The following is a 19,263-nucleotide window of genomic DNA, read 5'->3' on the forward strand; positions in this document are numbered from 1 at the left end:
CTCAGTTCAGTGGATTGCTGCTGGAATTCGCCTATGTATTTGCTGTATTCTTGCTGTGTCTCTCAGGAGAGATCTACATCTGGTTCCTGTTGGCCTGCACTTCTTTGCTTCATCCATCTTGTCTAATTGGGTGGCTGTATATGTATGGGCCAGATGTGGAGCAGGCTCTGAATGGGTGTTCCTTCTGTGTCTGTTTTAATCTTTGCCTCTCTATTTCCTGCCAAGGGTATTCTTGTTCCCCTTTTAAAGAAGGAGTGAAGCATTCACATTTTGATCCTCCGTCTTGAGTTTCATTTGTTCTAGGCATCTAGGGCAATTCAAGCATTTGGGCTAAGAGCGACTTATCAATGAGTGCATACCATGTGTGTTTTTCTGTGATTGGGTTACCTCACTCAGGATGATATTTTCCAGATCCATCCATTTGCCTATGAATTTCATAAAGTCATTGTTTTTGATAGCTGAGTAATATTCCATTGTGTAGATGTACCACATTTTCTGTATCCATTCCTCTGTTGAAGGGCATCTGGGTTCTTTCCAGCTTCTGGCTATTATAAATAAGGCTGCTATGAACATAGTGGAGCACGTGTCTTTTTTATATGTTGGGGCATCTTTTGGGTATATGCCTAAGAGAGGTATAGCTGGGTCCTCAGGTAGTTCAAACAACATTTATATTTTAATACTGAGAATTATGTATCATGTTACTTACACAACTCTTAGGTGCATAGAAGTTTTCATTCATTGGTTCTTGGACTACATGACAATGATTCATTATTTTGAGAATGCAGGGGCACTAAAAAGTTGGTTTAGCAGTTAAGAGCACCGACTGCTCCTCCACAGGACCTGTGTTTGATTCCCAGCATCCACATGGTGGCTCAAAAACATCTGTGACTCCAAATTACAACAAAAACAAAAGCTAGTAACTGCATTTAAAAAATCTGTGCATGCTGTCACACAACTTTAATCCTGACACTTGGTAGGCAGAGGGAAGAGAGCCTAAGTGAGTTTGAAACCCTTCTGGGACACATAGGGAGCTCCAGGCTAGCAAAAACTACATAAAATTCTATATACATACATACATACATACATATATACATAAATACATACATGCATACATACACTCTAACACACATGCACACATAGATATAATCTTGATCTTAAAAAGATATTCAAAATGTTTATTAAAAAACATTATTGCTCTCAGAATTTATTGTATATTAGCTATGAATAAAACACAGACACTGTGTGTAGATTTCTAAAGCAAAACCATTCTAGGTCTGTTGCTCTAAATGTCCTTATCATAAAAGTTAGCATGGGTGATCAATGTAAATTGAAACAGGGGAGATCAACATAAATGTGTTCATGGAGACAGGGTGCATACTGACAGACAGATCCATTGAGGTTTATTAAAGTCATTACTGAATTTTGGGGAAAGGTATTAATAAGGGAAGTCAGCAAGACATCTTTAAACAGCTTAGAACAGCTTGGAAATCTCTTTTATTGGCTATTTTATACATTTACATTTTAAATGTTATCCCCTTTTCAAGTTTCCCCTCTGGAAAACCCACATTACATTCTCCTCCCACTGTGTCTATAAGGGTGCTCCCCTCCAACCTTCCCACTCCCACCTTACCGCCCTGGCATTTCCACACACTGGGAAATTGTGCCTTCACAGGACCAATGGTCTCTCCCGTATTGATGCCAGATAATGTCATCCTGTGGTGCATATGTGAGTGGAGCCATGGGTTCCTCCATGTGTACTCTTTAGATAGTGGTTTAGTCCCTGAGAGCTGTGAGGGGCCTGGTTGATTGATATTGTTGTTCTTCCTATGGGGTTGAAAACCCCTTCAAGAGCTTGGAAATCTTATTGAGGTGACAATAGTCACACAAGCATCAAAGCAAGCATTAAATTGGCTCCCTCCCTATTTCAAAATTGTCATTAAATTATGTCACATTATAAAAACAGACCAACATTCTTATATAACTGATGTGCCTAAAAAGGAAAACCAATGAAATAGTCAGATTTATGTAAAATATTTACACAGATACAGCTGTACTCAAAAACTGCTGAAAGAACTTCCAGAGCAAGAGGGAGGCAAGTGCAGACCAAGCACCTGTATTGACTTCCACAGTCTGAGAAGCATGGAGCCTTGCATCAGAGCAGAAAGCTCTTTGGAAAGTCAACCCATCTTGACAGGCAGCCAGAGATGCTAGGTTCAGGAACAAAGTCCATCCATCTCCTGAGGAGCCAACATACATCTTCAACCCATCAGCTCAGTATGATACTATGTGGACAAAGGTTCATGTTCCTGTTCAGTCAATGAGACAAGGTAATGAGCATCCACCAGAATATCAATCCTGAAATCATCCGAGAGAGTGTCAAGACCAGCCTTTGGATCAGTCCACAAGGTGACCCACTTTCAGTATCTATATGCATCATCCCATATGTCTCCTCAGGGCCCCCATGACCTCCTTGTTCCTCAGGCTGTAGATGAACGGGTTCAGAACAGGGGTAACAATTGAGTAGAGCACAGCCACCACTTTGTCCCTCCCAGGAGAATGCAAGGAGTGTGGCTGGGTGTAGGTGCAGAGACCAGTGACATAGAACAGGCTGGCCATAGTCAGGTGGGAGGAGCAGGTGGATACAGCTCTACTCTGTCCCTTCCCTGAAGCCATCTGTAATACAACAACCAATACCTGAGCATAGGAAGGTAGGATGGCCAGGAAGGGTATCAGCACAAGGACAAGGACACTCATGACAATCATATGCTCATATCGGGATGTGTCTTCACATACCAATGGCAGAAGAGATGGAATCTCACAGAAAAAGTGGTTAACAATCCTAGATCCACAGAATGGAAGTTGAAATACATACACTGTGTGCACTAAAGCATTAATGGAGCTGCTACTCCAGGCACCGGCAACCATGGAGCAGCAGATCTTTCTGCTCATGAACACAGGGTAGTGCAAGGGCTGGAAGATGACTATATACCTGTCATAGGACATGAAACCCAGCAGGAGGGCTTCACAGCCAGCAAGAGTCAAAAACACAAAGACTTGGATCAGGCATCCTAGAAAGGAAATGGTCTTGGTGTCTGACAGGAAGTTAACTGCCATTTTGGGCACAGTGGTGGAGATGTACATCATGTCGATGATGGAGAGCTGGCTGAGGAGGAAGTACATGGGGGTGTGGAGTGTTCGGTCCAGCCTGATGAGATGGACCAGTGTGATGTTTCCTATGAGAGCCACTGCAAAGAGGAGGGTGATGACTGTAAAGAGGAAAGTGTCCATGTGTCCACAATGGAAAAGACCAACCAAGGTGAAGTCTGTCCCACAGCTCTGGTTTCCTGTCTCCATGACTTAGAAAGAACCATCAAAGCAGATAAAATCTGGAAAGGGCATGGCCTGGTGAGGACTGTCCTTGAGGATACATTTCTGGACTAGCTGTAGGGCACCCTCATCTATGCTTGTTTTAGACTTTAATCTATTAAAAAATAGTTCTTTCAGTTATTCTTATTTTTTCTAAAGTGACAAAATGGCTAAGAGCTACACATTCTAATGTAAGACTTTTCTGTTTCAGAGGGTGCATGAAGAATGCATGCATAAAATCATGGGATCCCCTTCTATATACCCTGCATTTCTCCTGGCTATTTTCTCTGCTTGATGTCTGCAAGCTCTTCCAGATCAAGGTCTTCATAAATACCAACACTCTGACCTCTTTCTAAGGGATTCATGTCACAATCACCTTTATTTTTAACCAGAGGAAGTTCTTGAAAAGGGCTTAGTTAATTGTTTTGACACAGTTATGTGTAGGTCGTGTTGGTTGTGTAACCAAGCATAAAATCACAATCTTGTTATCCTCCCTGCCTTTGCCTCCCACATGTTAGGATTATGAGTATGCATCATCACACACACTATATGCAATACTGGATCAAACATAGGTTGCTGCAGGATAGGGGACCACTCTTCTAGCTAAATTAAATCCTAGTCCTGCATAGATAACTTGAATACAACAGAGAATAAATTAACAACTTGACATTTGCCATGCAACAAGTCAACACACTTTACCTCAATGATAAGTAAATTATAATCAAAATGAGTTTTGTAAAAAAAACTGAGAAGCAGCTTCTCACGCCACATTAAATGTCATGCTAAGCCCATTGCAATGTCCTGGCCCCACATCTCTAGGGTGGTGATCCAGATCTATCTGCCTGTGAGGTCACAGCTAAGACAAGCAGCATAAGTTCAGCCATACATACATAGTCCTGTCCATTTGATCTTCACTGCTAGTCAATCCCAGACCTTACAGAGAGAGTGAGGTAATGCAGCATTTTCCTAATCATCACAGACACAGCATGGATTCCACTATCAACCTACTGAGCAGCAACTTGGAGATGTCCCCACTGCAGCACTGCCTTTTCTCACAGCCTCACTGGGATACAGGTCTGCACCAGTCACCTGCATGTTTAGTATGAATTTAAACACAGATGTGTCTGTCATTCTACCATGGAAAGGTTTAACCATATACAGTAACTTACCAATGCACCCAGGATCTGAACAAATGATGCAACTAGGGAAATAGCAATTTTCTCCCAGGAAAACTTAAAGGAAAATGAGTCAACAGTAGAATTAAATGTACCATGTATTATACAAATATTTATTATATTTTAGAAATGCCATAGGATCTCTTGCATATCAGGAATATGACAGACTCTAATTGTAGAATAACTTTAGTTTTAAAAACTGAAGTCAAAACAAGACAGATGTGTTTCCATACCCAAGAAGGAACCCTGTGAATCTGCCAGGTCCTGCTCCTTCAGGGGGAGATTTTGTTAGACTACCACACCTGTGCTCCCATGCCAGAACACTGAGACCCAGCTCTAATCCCCAAAACTGTGAGACAGTTACATTCTGCAGAGCCTGGGTAACTTGGCTATGCTCACTTTCACAATGCACATGTTTTTAAAGCAATACCTAGAAATGATTCTAGCCTGGAACAAATCTAAATCAGAACAGGAGGCAACAAGAAAAGGATGCAGTGTGCTGTACAAGGTGATGCCAGTCAGATGTACCTGATTCAGCAGGGTGGGGCCACTTGTGTCCTCTCATCAATTCTCACTCAGTTCTCTTCACTTGAGTGCTTCACTGGCTGCAGGATGCCTTGGCAGCTGAAGAAAGGAGCTGGAAACCAACCTTCTTTTCTCCACCCACCCCAGCCTTGCATATGGCAGAGAATGATGGGTACTTTCCTCTAGATGTCTAGGGATATGGGGTTTTGTGTTTTACCTAGGATAACCCATTCATTAATGGGTTATCATTAGTCATTCAATAATGACTATAGTCTATACAGACGTTTTGTTGTGGAAAAATCTCTCTAGGAAGTTTGCAGGGAGCAGACCTGCAAAGGCTGACTGACTGACAGTTCACCCCCAATGAGAGACAGTGAGTAGATAGTACACTTATGCCTTCCTCAATGGCCTTTTAAATGAAATTACCGTGTTTGTGGTCATTTAAAAAAAATTTAAAAGAGAGATTGAAAAGCAAAAGTGCTGCGATGTGATCTGAGAACGAAAACCCTTTGAGGCAGGTCATTTGATGTGGGAAGGCTATACTCCCATGGCCACCAATCTCCACTGTATTTTAGGAACTATGTCTACACTATTGTCGGGTCTGCACCGCCAGTGTATGAATATCGGGCGTAGGTCTGAGGGATTGAAATAAATCAAGTACACGGATCACCAGTTTTCAGCGAGTGCCAGCAAGGCTTTACTGAGATCTCCTTATATACCAGGTGAAAATCCCCAACCAGGAAAACAGGAAAAGTCTGTGAGGTGAAAATCTGGCCCAACCAGGAAAACAGGAAAAGTCTGTGTAGTAAAACTTCCAGCCCAATCAAGGGCATAAACAACTTCTTAACAACAACAAGCAGGAAGGCTCGGTGGGGAGGAAGGGTGCCATGGAGAATCCCAGCCCCAAATCAGGGGCTAAGAGCAGTTGCCAAGGGTGTAAACAATTTCTTGCTACAGCAGGCTAAAAAGGCTCAGCGAGGGGGGAGGGAAACACCAAGGTAGGGCCCAACAATTCCCCCTCTTTTATTTTTTTTTTAAGTAGCGCCTGTCTTAGGATCAATCTGGGGTTCCAAAACTCTTTCCCGTCTCTGAAAATCCTGCCAGCCTCAGGATTTTCTGTCTTAGGAGAGTATGGTCCCAGAAGATTGCCCGTCTTTGGCTAACTACTTGTCATACAAACTGAGCCTAATTTGGGCCAATGGATTATTCCTGGCCAATGAAAACCAAACCTGTTTGGTTTCAGCCTGAGACCGGATCTGTTGGTACTCTAGTACAACCCAAGGGTAGCTGCTAATAGCAAGCAATCAAGATAAGCATTCATCCCCAAGAGCCTTGCTGCTATTAAGGACCTTAACAGGGGTTACACACATAAAATGATAAAAGTCAGAACAAGATATAACATGGGTTTCACAGAGGAAGTCCAATTGAGAACAGTTCGTTGGTTGAGATGAAGAATGACCAACTGAATCTGAATATTAACGCTATTCTGCACAGCCAATGCCGTGGCAACTTCTCCAGAATGTATCCGTAGTCCCACAGTCCCAATGACAGCTGCCAATTGAGATATGGCCACACTGGCCACTGTAGCAACAGTGGCTGAAATGGTGATGGTAGCAATGACTGTCACAGTAATGCCAAAGTCTCTTTTATGTCTGTAGAGTACCACTGGGAATCAGCCTTTATCCAGAGGTATGGGGATCACACCAGGAACTCGAACAATCCATGTAGACTCCTTTTGTTCCCAGCAACTGGTCGGTAGGAATGGACCTGGAAGAACAATTGAGAATCTCCTCCCTTTACACTGTCCCAGCCCCATTCCGAACCAAAAAGGAAAAAGGGGTGCCAATACACATGGCACAGATTTTAGAAAATGTTTATTCTTCTCATTTGGGCAAAAATGTGAGGTTTCAAAAATATCAGATACACTTCAAGAGGCAGTACTTAGAGGTTTTAGGCCAGCACCTATGTGCTGGTCTAGGAGGCAGATAACTACCATTTCTAACAAGACTAATGGGGTACAAAATATCTCTCAAACCTATTAACACTAGAATTGGTAACAGTAATACTTAAAAATCAGCTATGGAAACATTACCAAAAGTAAACATGAATGAAAAAAGGAGCTATTTAAAGAGGCTTTATAAAAATCTTAACAAAACATAGACTAACCTTTAAGATAAAAAGTAAGGTTGAGAATCATTCGTTTTACCCTTGTGCGAGCTGCCATTTTACCTGCTGTGCGGTCTGTTGTGGTAACAGCGGGCTGTGTTCTGTTATGCATTCCCACTGGCATCAGGATTGGGAGATTCTTCATGAAGTTTTAGTATATCCCTGGGTGGACTGTCATCCACCGGACGCACACAACGCTCAGGAACCCAGACAGGGGCCTCAGCATCCTTGGGAAAGATGCAAGCTGAGCCTCTCACCCTGACTAGGATGGGGTCAGGCCCCTTCCAGGCTCCTGAAGCCAGATCTTTCCATTTAAGTAAACCATTATGTGCTCTGTCCTTCTTCCAGTGCCTGTCAGCTGCTGAGATACCAGTCTTGTCCACATTAAAAAATTTAAGATATAAAGAATAGTTGATAATTTAGTAGGAGGGGTTGTATACTCTCCCTATTTTAGTCTTCCAAGTTGTTTTTTTTTATGGTTAAATGGGCTCGCTCTACAATTGCTTGACCTTGAGAATTGTAAGGGATACTGGTTTTATGAAGGACATCGAAATAAGCACAAAATTGTTGAGATGTTTTGCTGGTATATGCTGGTCCATTATCAGGTTTTATTTGCCTAGGCACATTCATAAAGGCAAAGGCTAGTAAACAACGGCTTTTCATATCTTTGATCTTTTCTCCACTGTGAACAGAAGGAAAGATCAATCCTGAATAGGTATCTATGGACACATGGACATATTTCAATTTCCCAAAAGAAGGTACATGTGACATCCATTTGCCAAATATCATTGGGCATCAATCCTCTAGGATTGACACCCAGACTGAGTGAAGGCATTAACGGAGCACACGAAGGAGCTCCTTGGTGCATCCTGTCCGATGTTTTAAAGATTGTGAATTTATATGAAATTTTCTATGTAATTGAAGGGCCAAATCATAAGAATCAAGGGCTACAGCTATAAATTGTGGCCTACCACACAGCAGCAGCAGCAGCATTACCTTCTGCCAAGGGGCCAGGCAATCCAGAATGACCTCTGATATGCCCTACATAAATAGGCTCTCTGCGTCGCCACAATAACGCCTGCACTTGCAAAAGACAAGAGCAAATAGGAGACACAGGAGCAACATATGCAGCAGTTTCCAAAGGTAAAATAATATTAGATACATAAACACTATCAGTATAAATGTTGCACGGCTCTTCAGGAAACAAGGATAGCACCAAAATAAGGGCCTTTAATTCGGCCAATTGTGCTGAGGTGGAATCAAGCATCGTTTTCTCCACTTTGCCCTCTGAAAGAACCACAGCGTATCCCTTAGAAGAACCATCAGTGAAAACTAATCTAGCTTTACTTAAAGGCTGATTTTTTACTATAGAGGGAAAGATCACAGGATGTAACTTAAAAAAACTGACAAATTTTATTTTCAGGATAATGGTTATCCAATTGACTGGTAGTGGAACATGAAAAAATAGGCCAATCATCAAAAGTTCAAATTAAATTATTTACCTGTTCTTGATCGTAAGGTAGAATAATAAATTTAGGCTCTACCCCAAAGACCTGAATACTCATTTTTTGAGCCTTAAAAAGTAATTGCACCACTGCCTGGTAATAGGCCATCACCACCTTGGCTGGAGAGACCTGAGAATGGACCCATAATAGGGGACCATCCTGCCAAAAAAGTCCAGTTGGGGAATGTGAGGATGCAAAAATAATCAAGGAAAAGGGCTTGTTATAATCAATATAATTAAGATGAGCTTTCTCCAAAGCATCTTGTACTAGGTCTAAACACTTATGGCCTTTAGTTCTTAAGGAAGTTGGAGAAGATTCTCCCTTCAAAACTTCAAATAACGGTTTTAGCTGTTCTATACCAAGATGTAATGAGGGGCGAAGCCAATTTATATCTCCTAGTAATTTTTGGAAATCATTTAAGGTTTTCAATTTATCTAATCTAATTTGTAATCGTAATGATTTTATTCCCTTTTGCAGTAATTGATGTCCTAAATATTGATAAGGGAAATTCTTTTTTTTCTTTTCATTAACTTGAGTATTTCTTATTTACATTTCGAGTGTTATTCCCTTTCCAGGTTTCTGGGCAAACATCCCCCTAACCCCTCCCCCTTCCCCTTCTTTATTGGTGTTCCCCTCCCCATCCTCCCCCCATTGCCACCCTCCCCCCAACAATCTAGTTCACTGGGGGTTCAGTCTTAGCAGGACCCAGGGCTTGCCCTTCCACTGGTGATCTCTACTAGAATATTCATTGCTACCTATGAGGTCAGAGTCCAGGGTCAGTCCATGTATAGTCTTTAGGTAGTGGCTTAGTCCCTGGAAGCACTGGTTGCTTGGCATTATTGTTCATAAGGGGTCTCGAGCTCCTTCAAGCTGAAAAGGGAAATTCTGTTGTATTTTCTCAGGGGCAAGGACCAATCCTGCTGATTGCAAATCTTCCCGAAGGTCTGCAAAGGCCTCTAGTACCTCAGTTTTATTGGGCCCTGACAGTAAGATATCACCCATGTAATGAAAAATATACAACTGAGGACATCTATCCCTAAGGGGCCTTAGGGCAGCAGCAACATAAATTTGATAAAGGGTGGGGCTATTAGCCATACCCTGAGGTAAAACTACCCAATGAAAGCAATGGGCCAGTTCCTTGAAATTAGTTGAAGGCACACTGAAGGCAAATCTTTTACAATCTTTAGGGTGCAAAGGGATACTAAAAAAGCAATCTTTTAAATCAATAATTAACATGAACCAAGATTTAGGAATTGCTATAGGGGAGGGAAGGCCAGGTTGTGTGGCCCCCATAGGTTCCATAGTCTTGTTGACTTCTCTAAGATCTTGCAAAAGACGCCATTTTCCTGATTTTTTCTTGATCACAAAGATAGGAGTATACCAGGGAGATGTAGATGGAACTATATGTCCTGCTTCAAGTTGTTCCTGCACTAAAAAAATGAGCAGCCTCCAATTTCTCTTTGGATAAGGACCACTGCCTAACCCACACTGGTTTATTAGAATTCCATGTAATGGGTAAAGGTTGAATGCTTGGAGGCTGTTTAGCAGTGGCCCTTAAGATAAATTTCCCAGGCTACTCTTGTCCCAAGGATGGTGTATAATCTGTTTTTCCTCACTAATACTGTAGGATTTTTCCTGTAAAAAATTTTTTCCAGTCCGCTACCTGGGCTCTTCCCCACACTTTTCATCATTCTTTGAGCAGGTTGTGTAGTCAAGACAGCTCCCATATCATGAAGAACATCCCTTCCCCATAGATTAACAGGAATATCATCGATGATAAAGGGTTGAAAATATCCCATATGTCCTTCCTCGACTTTCCATTTAAGTATTTTACTACTCCTAAAGGGAGCTGGAGCAGTGCCAATTCCCTGCAGTAGTAACTGTGTAGTGTCCAATGGCCATGCCTTAGGCCAGAAACTCTTAGAAATGACTGTGGAGTCTGCTCCAGTATCTAATATTCCCTTGAAGGCCTTGCCTTCAATCCACAAGGTCAGTATGGGCCGCTCTGCCAAAGAGGAAGCCCAAAAGGCGCTAATACCAGTGGAGCCAAATCCTTGATTCCCTCTGCTGAATTTCCTTACTGGATTATCAGTGTTGAATTGAGGGAATAATATAAGCTGAGCTATATGGTCTCCCTGGGGGATAATCATCACACCCCTTTCGACAGAGACCATGATTTTAATTTCTCCTGTGTAATCGGCATCAACGACCCCGGACAGTATTCTGATTCCCTTCAAGAGGGCACTGCGTCCCTAAAGGCAGTGGCCCATAACTGCCCCCCACCCCACCCCAGTCCCTAAGGCTTGCAGACCCATTTGAGGTGTTAACACTGCCCTGCTGGAGGAACAGAGGTCTAATCCCGCACTTTCCGGGGTGCCTCTGATAAGGTCTAGGACATAAAGGGGTTGTTTTGAGGGGGGAAACGAATTTGATGTGAGGTGGCAGTATTCATGGCTCCATACACTCTGGTTTGGGGGCCCTGTCGCCCATTTCCCAACAGTGGGAGAGGGGGCCCCTCAACATCCATCTTGGAGTGGCATTTGTTCCTCCAATGATGACCTTTACGGCATTGCGGGCACAGTCCTGGTCCATTAATAACCTTATTCTTAGGACATTCTCTTCTAAAGTGCCCCACCTGCCCACAGGAGAAGCATGTCTTGCTTCTGTGATCCCCCTTTTGAATGGCAGCTGCCATCACCTGGCCCATATGATAAGCTCCGTCAATTTCCTTGCAAACCTTGATATAATCATTTAGGCTTTTAGATCTATGAGGCCAGATAGCCTCCTTGCAATACTTATTAGCATTCTCAAAAGCCAATTGTTTCACTACAGGCATAGCAGTATCTGCATCCCCAAAGAGCTTCCCTGCCAATTGTAACAATCTGTCTACAAATCCTTGGAAAGGTTCTGATGGCCCCTGAATAACCCTTGACAGCTGATCTGCTGCCTTATTGGGAAGGGACTTCCAAGCTCTGATGGCCGCTGTGGCAATTTGAAGATATACAGCGGGATCATAGTTAATCTGTATATGTAAAGGAGTATATTGACCTGTGCCAGTTAACATTTCCAAACTTCTATTGCCATGGCCAGCCTGGGCATTAAGCCTGCCAGTGGCAAGACATTGTTCTTGATATTCACTCCTCCACAATAGATAATCCCCACCACTGAGTACTGCGCGGCAAAGCTGTTGCCAATCACTAGGTGTCAAGTTGGAATTGGTGTAGGACTCGAGCATGGCCATAGTGAAGGGAGCTAGGGTCCCATAGGATGATACTGCTTCTTTAAGGGCCTTCAACTCCTTAAATGAGAGTGCAATGTGCTGTCGAACCATCTGATCTGGATGGCCAGGATTAGGGACCTCCATGACTGGATAAATATTTTTACTTCTTGAGGGTCGGAATATTACTCCCCTAAGGGAAGATTCAGAAGTTACAATTCTCCATTCCTCATCAAAGAGAAAATCATCATAAGCGGGGGGGGGGGTGAGGGCTCCAGCGGAGGGAATAACTCCTCTCTTCCCTTTTATCTTTGATTCCGACATTTTCTCAATTTCCCCCTCAATTTCTCAATCTCCCTCTCCAATGTTATCTCCTCATCTGCATCAGACTCATAGGAAGTTGAATCAGAGTCACTGCTGTCCCTACAAATTGACTCTTTAGTATGTTCATCCTGTGCAGTCCCAAATGTCCTTTCAATTTCCATCATCTGTTCTTTGACCCTCGCATTTTCACTAAGTAAAGCATCTTCACTAAACTACATAAGGAAAAGGTAGAAATTGGAATGCTCTCTGATCCCCCATCTTGGAGGGCCTTCTGTAAATCCCTTTTAACCTGTTTCCAATCTGGAATATTCAAACCGCCACTAGCTATAAACCAAGGACTGACTTGTTCTATAGTTTTAACAAAATCTTGGGCTATCTTTTCCTTAATGCCAGTACCTTGTTGTTTGAGTAAACTTACAAGCTGATCTACAACTAATAACGAGGAACTTGTAGTTCCCATGGCTAAGACAAAACCTTTGTAGCGCTACTTACTTCCAGTTTTGCCCCATGGTCGCCGCTTGTCCCCAATACGTTCCACTTCCTTGCCAGCCGGCCTTTTGGAACGATCCGGTCAGTTGGTTCTCTCTTTCCCGATCTCGGTGGAACCTCCAGATGTCGGCGCCTGCGCTGCCAGTGTATGAATATCGGGTGTAGGTCTGCGGGATTGAAATAAATCAAGTACACGGATCACCAGTTTTCAGCGAGTGCCAGCAAGGCTTTACTGAGATCTCCTTATATACCAGGTGAAAATCCCCAACCAGGAAAACAGGAAAAGTCTGTGTGGTATAAGTTCTGGCCCAATCAAGGGCATAAACAACTTCTTAACAACAACAAGCAGGAAGGCTTGGTGGGGAGGAAGGGTGCCATGGAGAATCCCAGCCCCATATCAGGGGCTAAGAGCAGCTCCCAGAGCAGCTCCCAAGGGTGTAAACAATTTCTTGCTATAGCAGGCTAAAAAGGCTCAGTGAGGGGGGAAGGAAACACCAAGGTAGGGCCCAACACACTATGAACTTGGAAGTTGTTGCTTTTGCCTTATATAAACAGACCTTCAGTCAGCACTACAAACTTGAGTGGAAAGTAGATTTGAAATAAAAACACGGTCTTCTTTTTTCATCCTGGCAAACGCTTAGAATGTCTCTAAGGATCTGGCTACCTGATGAAAGTTTGACTCACACGGATTCTATCTCATTCCCTTTGGGAAAACTAGTCTCTCATTCACAATTAAACACCCTGCATAGAACATGTGTTTCATTAGAGTTCATGTCAGCATTCCATTTCAGAAAAGCATTTAAAATAGAGTTCAGAATCAGTGCTCAAAATTTTGTTCAAATTAGCCACAATTGGAAGTTTGAAAACTCTGGTTCTAAGGTTCATGTGAGAGACACACAGTTACTCACAAGCAATGAACTGAGATGTATAGATAACCCAAAGCAACTGAATGATACTTTATGAGTTGAATAACCCAGGCTATTGTCTGTCCCAGCTATCACAACATCTATCCCTAAAACCATCTTGATAACTGAAGTAGATTCAAACTTCCCAGAGTTCCTGGTGCTGATACTTCATTGCATCCCATGGAGAATGAGTTGGGTTATTTCTAAGTGTCCACTTAATCTCTCCCCACTGAAACAGGTTGTTTAATTGAAGGTAGTTATTTTAAGACTGAATAACATGAATGTCCTTGCACACTGATGTCACATCAGTGACCCTTAACTCAGGTGGAAAGAGATTGAAGCAGGGCCTTGGCAGAGTGTTGACTGCTGTTGGGATCAAGAGAAAGTCACTATGGGTTCAGCCTGACTCATAGGCAGCTGGCTCCTATGTTCCTAGAAAATACACGTGATTTTAATCTCCTTTCCTTCACTATGAGATATACTACTATTAGTTTGGGCTATTTGTCTCTCTATGCTCTATACAACACTTTTCAACAGTGCCCATGGCAGGAATTTTCATTTTCAGTCAGTGCTAATGAAGGGTTTGGGTAGGAAATCCATGTTGAAGATATGTCTAGAATGTGGAAAAAAAACAGTAGATAATTTTGGGTCTTATCTTAAGAAGCAGAAAACAAAGTCAGGTACATTTTGAGAAGCACCTTAATCCATGTGAGAAGCCCTAGGGATTGCAGAGGGGCCTGGTAATGCTACAGATGACAATGTTCAGTAACAAAGCCATGGACTAGTGAGATGGATTAGCAGAGTGAGGGCAATCACAAGGACCAACACTGTTATCTCACCACCCATGTACCAAGCCTGGTATCCTGCTCGTACCTGTACCCTGGCTCCTAGCTGTGAGAGACAGGAGGATGACTGGTGCTTGCAAGGTTCCTGTGTACCTGAGAAAATATGATGCCCAGGGTCTGGGAGAGTCCCTGCCTCAAAGGCAGAAGAGGAAAGTGATAGAAAAGGAAATACGCACCTCATCTGTCCTCCATGTCTGTGCAGGAGTGTGGGGGTTTGTGTTTGTATCTCTGTGCCTTTGTGTGTGTGTGTGTGTGTGTGTGTGTGTGTGTGTGTGTGTGTTTATGGTTCCACATGCCTCTTCCCCAACATGTCTACATTCATACACACACACTTCATACACACACACACACACACACACACACACACACATACACACACACACACACACAGGCAAAAGTAAGTTATACCTCCACAAACAATAACCTATTGTGACAATAAACAATATCCCTAAAATAAAATGAAACCATTTGGAAAAAATACTGTTTCCAAAGAAATGATGGGTAGCCTGAGTCACTTGCCTCTTTCTTGCAAATACTCCAAATAAATTTTCTTCTCTTTTTTCTATTGGACATTATTTTTTACATTTCAAATTGTTATCCCCTTTTCCAGTTTCCCCTCCAGAAACCCATTATCACATCCTCCCACCCCCTGCTTCTATTAGGGTGCTCTCCCAGCCACCAACCCACTCCCTCCCATCTCCCTGCTCTGACATGCCCCTACCCTGGGGCATTGAGCCTTGACAGAACCAAGGACATCTCCTCCCACTGATGCCCAAGGCCATCTTCTGCTACATACGCAGCTAGATCCATAGGTCCTTCCCTGTGTACTCTTGGGATGATAGTTTAGTCCTTGGCAGCTCTGTGGTATCTGGTTGGTTTATATTGTTGTTCTTCTTATGAGGTGCCAAGCCCCTTCGGCTCCTTCATTCCTTTTTCTAACGGTTCCATTAGGGACCCTGTTCTCAGTTCAATGGTTGGCTGCAATCATCTGCATCTGTATTTGTCATGCTCTGGCAGAGCCTCTCAGGAGATAGCTATATCAGGTTCCTGTCAGGATGCACTTCTTAGCATCCACAATATCGTCTGGGTTTGGTAACTGTGTAGGGGATGGATGACCAGTTGGGGCAGTCTCTGGATGACTTTTCCTTCAGTCTCTGCTCTACATTTTGTCTCAATATTTCCTCCTGTGTGTATTTTTGTTCTCCCTTCTAAAAAGATCTGAAGCATCTGCATTTTGGTTTTCCTTCTTCTTGAGATTCATATGGTCTGTGAATTGAATCTTGGGTATCCTGAGCTTTTTGGCTAATATCCAATTATCAGTGAATACATAGCATGTGTGTTCTTATGTGATTGAGTAACCTCCATCAGGATGATATTTTCTACTTCCATCCATTTGCCTATAAATTTCATGAAGACATTGTTTTTTATGGCCGACTAGTATTACAATGTGTAAATGTACTACATTTTCTGTATCCCTTCCTCTGTGGAAGGACATCGGGGATCTAGCCACCTTCTGGCAGTTATAAGTAAGGCTGCTATGAACATAGTGGAGCATGTGTCCTTGTTTTGTGTTGGAATATTGTTGTAGTATATGCCCAGGTGTGTTATAGCTGGGTCCTCAGGTAGTACTATGTCCAATTTTCTGAGGAACCTCCAGACTGATATCCAGAGTGGTTATACCAGCTTATAATCCCACAACAGTATTCCTCTTTCTCCACATCCTCACCAGCATCTTCTGTCACTTGAGTTTTTTATCTTAGCCATGGTGACTGGTGTGAGGTGCAATCTCAGGGTTGTTTTGATTTACATTTCCCTGATGACTAAGGATGCTAACCATTTTTTGGGGTGCTTCTCCACCATTGGATATTTCTCAGTGGAGAATTCTTTGTTTAGTTCTGTACCCCATTTTTAACAGGTTTATTTGATTCTCTGGATTCTGACTTCTTCAGTTCTTTGTATATGTTGGATATTAACCCTCTATCAGACGTAGCATTGATAAAGATCTTTTCCCAATCTGTTGGTTACCATTTTGTCCTAATGACAGTGTCTTTTGCCTTACAGAAGCTTTGTAATTTTATGAGGTCCCATTTGTCAATTCTTGGTCTTAGAGCATAAGCCATTGATGTTCTGTTCAGGAAACTTTCCCCAGTGCCCACGTGTACTATACCCTTCCCCACTTTTTCTTCTATTAGTTTGAATTTATTTGGTTTGATGTGGAGGTCCTTGATTTACTTGGACTTGAGCTTTGTACAGGGTAATAAGAATGGATCAATTTGCATTCTTCTACATGTTGACCTCCAGTTGAACCAGCACCACTTGGTGAAAATGCTATCTTTCTTCCATTGAATAGTTTTAGCTCCTTTGTCAAAGATCAAGTGACCATAGATGAGTGGGTTCATTTCTGGGTCTTCAATTCTATTCCATTGATCTACCTGCTGGTCTGTGTACAAATACCACACAGTTTTTATCACCTTTGTTCTATAATACAGCTTGAGGTCAAGGTTGGTGATTCCCCCAGAAGTTCTTTCATTGTTAAGAATAGTTTTCACTCTCCTGGGTTTTTGTTATTCCAAATGAATTTTCAAATTGCTCTTTGTAACTATGAATAAGTGAGTTGGAATTTTGATGAGAATTGCATTGAATCTGCAGATTTATTTTGGCAAGATGGCCATTTTTACTATATTAATCCTGCCAATCCACGAGCATGGGAGATCTTTCCATCTTCTGAGATCATCTTCAATTTCTTTCTTCAGAGACTTGAAGTTCTTGCCATACAGATCTTTCACTTGCTTGGTTAGAATCACATCGTGGTATTTTATATTATTTGGGACTATTGTGAAGGGTGGGGTTTCCCTCATTTCTTTCTCAGCCTGCTTATCTTTGAGTAGAAGAAGGCTACTGATTTGTTTGAGTTAATTTTACACCCAGCCACTTTACTGAAGTTGTTTATCAGGCTTATTAGTTCTCTGGTGGAACTTTTGGGGTCACTTAAGTATACTATCATATCATCTGCAAATAGTGATATTTTGACTTCTTCCTTTCTAATTTGTATTCCTGTGACCTACTTTTCTTTTCTGAATGCTCTGGATAGGACTTCAAGTACTATATTGAATAAGTAGGGAGAGACATGTCTAGTCTCTGACTTTAGTGAAATTGTTTCAAGTTTCTCTCCATTTAGTTTGATGTTGGCTACTGTTTTGCTGTATATTGTTTTTACTATGTTTCAGCATGGGCCTTGAATTCCAAATCTTTCCAAGACTTTTAACATGAAGGAGTTTTGAATTTTGTCAAATGCTTTCTCAGCCTCTACTGAGACGATCATGTGTTTTTGTTCTTTAAGTTTGTTTATATAGTAGATTACATTGATGGATTTCCATATATTAAACCGTCCCTACATCCCTTGGATGAAATCTACTTGATCATGATGGATGATCATTTTGATGTGTTCTTGGATTCAGTTTGTGCGAATTTTATTGAGTGTTTGTGCATTGGTATTCATAAGGGAAATTGATCTGAAGCTCTCATTCTTTGTTGGGTCTTTGTGTGGTTTAGGTATAAGCATGATTGTGGCTTCATAGAAGGAATTGGGTAGTGTCCCTTTTGTGTCTATTTTGTGGAATGGTTTGGACAGTATTGGTTTTAGGTTTTCTATGAATATCTGATAGAATTCCTCACTAAACCCTTCTGTCCTGTTTTTTGTATGTCTGTTTGTTTGTTTGTTTTGTTGGGAGATTTTTTTTATTTTTGAGTATTTCTTGAATTTGGTGTTATTCCCTTTCCCGGTTCTGCAAACATATGGGTGAATTCCCCCAAACAGTCTAGTTCAGTCTTAAGGGCCCTTCCACTGGTGTTCTGATATTCATTTTCTGTAGGGTATGTATGTTTGCTTTTGTTTGTTTTGTTGGGAGATTTTTAATGACTGCTTCTATTTCTTTGGAAGTTATGGGACTAATTGGATGGTTTATCTGATTCTGATGTAATTTTCATACCTGGTATCTGTTTAGAAAATTGCCTATTTCATCCAGACTTTTCAGTTTTGTTCAGTATAAGCTTTTGTAGTAGGATCTGGTGATGATTTTTGAATTTCCTCAGGTCGAGAGTATTTTAGGTGAGTTGGTGTCCTTATCCCTCCACTGGGGATCATAGTTGGTTACTGCAGGTGGCCTCTTCACATTCCGTGTCCCCACAGTTAGGCTAAGATCACTTGCACTGGCTCCTGGAAGCGTCCTCTATCCCAAGTCTTTGACTTCTTCCTAGGGATTTCCCTCACCCCCCCAACACACACACACTACAGCTGCAGATTTCTATTCATTCTCCAGGCCCTCTGAGCCTATTTCCCTTCTCTCCCTGTACCCAATCCTGCCTTCTCATTTCCTAGGCACATATACACACCCAGTTCCCTCCCTCCCTCTGCCTCCTATGACCATTTTGTTTCCCTTTCTATGTGATTAAAATATCCTTGCTTGTGCCTTCTTCTTGTCTAACTTCTTTTGGTCTGTGGGATCTATCATGGGTATTCTGTACTTTATAGCTAATATCTTCTTATCAGGGAGAGTATACCACCATGCATGTCCTTTTGGGGTCTGAGTTACCTCATTCAGGATGATATTTTTCTAGTTCCATCCATTTGCCTACAAATTTCTTTATGTCCTTGTTTTTAATATCTGAATAGTATTTCATTATTCCATCATTGGTTGAAGGACATCTGGGTTGTTTCCAGTTTCTGGCTATCACAAATAAAGCTGC

At 42.0% G+C, this 19,263-nt stretch overlaps 1 protein-coding gene across 1 annotated transcript; it reads right to left on the minus strand.

Annotated features, from left to right (window-relative positions):
- Positions 1-2,433: 2,433 nt before the first annotated feature.
- Positions 2,434-3,354, minus strand: LOC116909902 (olfactory receptor 2AK2-like). Its single transcript, XM_032913653.1, has one exon. It carries the CDS (start codon positions 3,352-3,354, stop codon positions 2,434-2,436), a length of 921 nt encoding a protein of 306 aa, XP_032769544.1.
- Positions 3,355-19,263: the final 15,909 nt, after the last annotated feature.

Source organism: Rattus rattus, chromosome 9 (genome assembly GCF_011064425.1).
Source record: "Rattus rattus isolate New Zealand chromosome 9, Rrattus_CSIRO_v1, whole genome shotgun sequence".
Taxonomy (NCBI): domain Eukaryota; kingdom Metazoa; phylum Chordata; class Mammalia; order Rodentia; family Muridae; genus Rattus; species Rattus rattus.

Excerpts from the sequence above, each read along its gene's own strand:
- LOC116909902 (XM_032913653.1), bottom strand. The coding sequence starts at position 3,354 with ATGGAGACAGGAAACCAGAGCTGTGGGACAGACTTCACCTTGGTTGGT.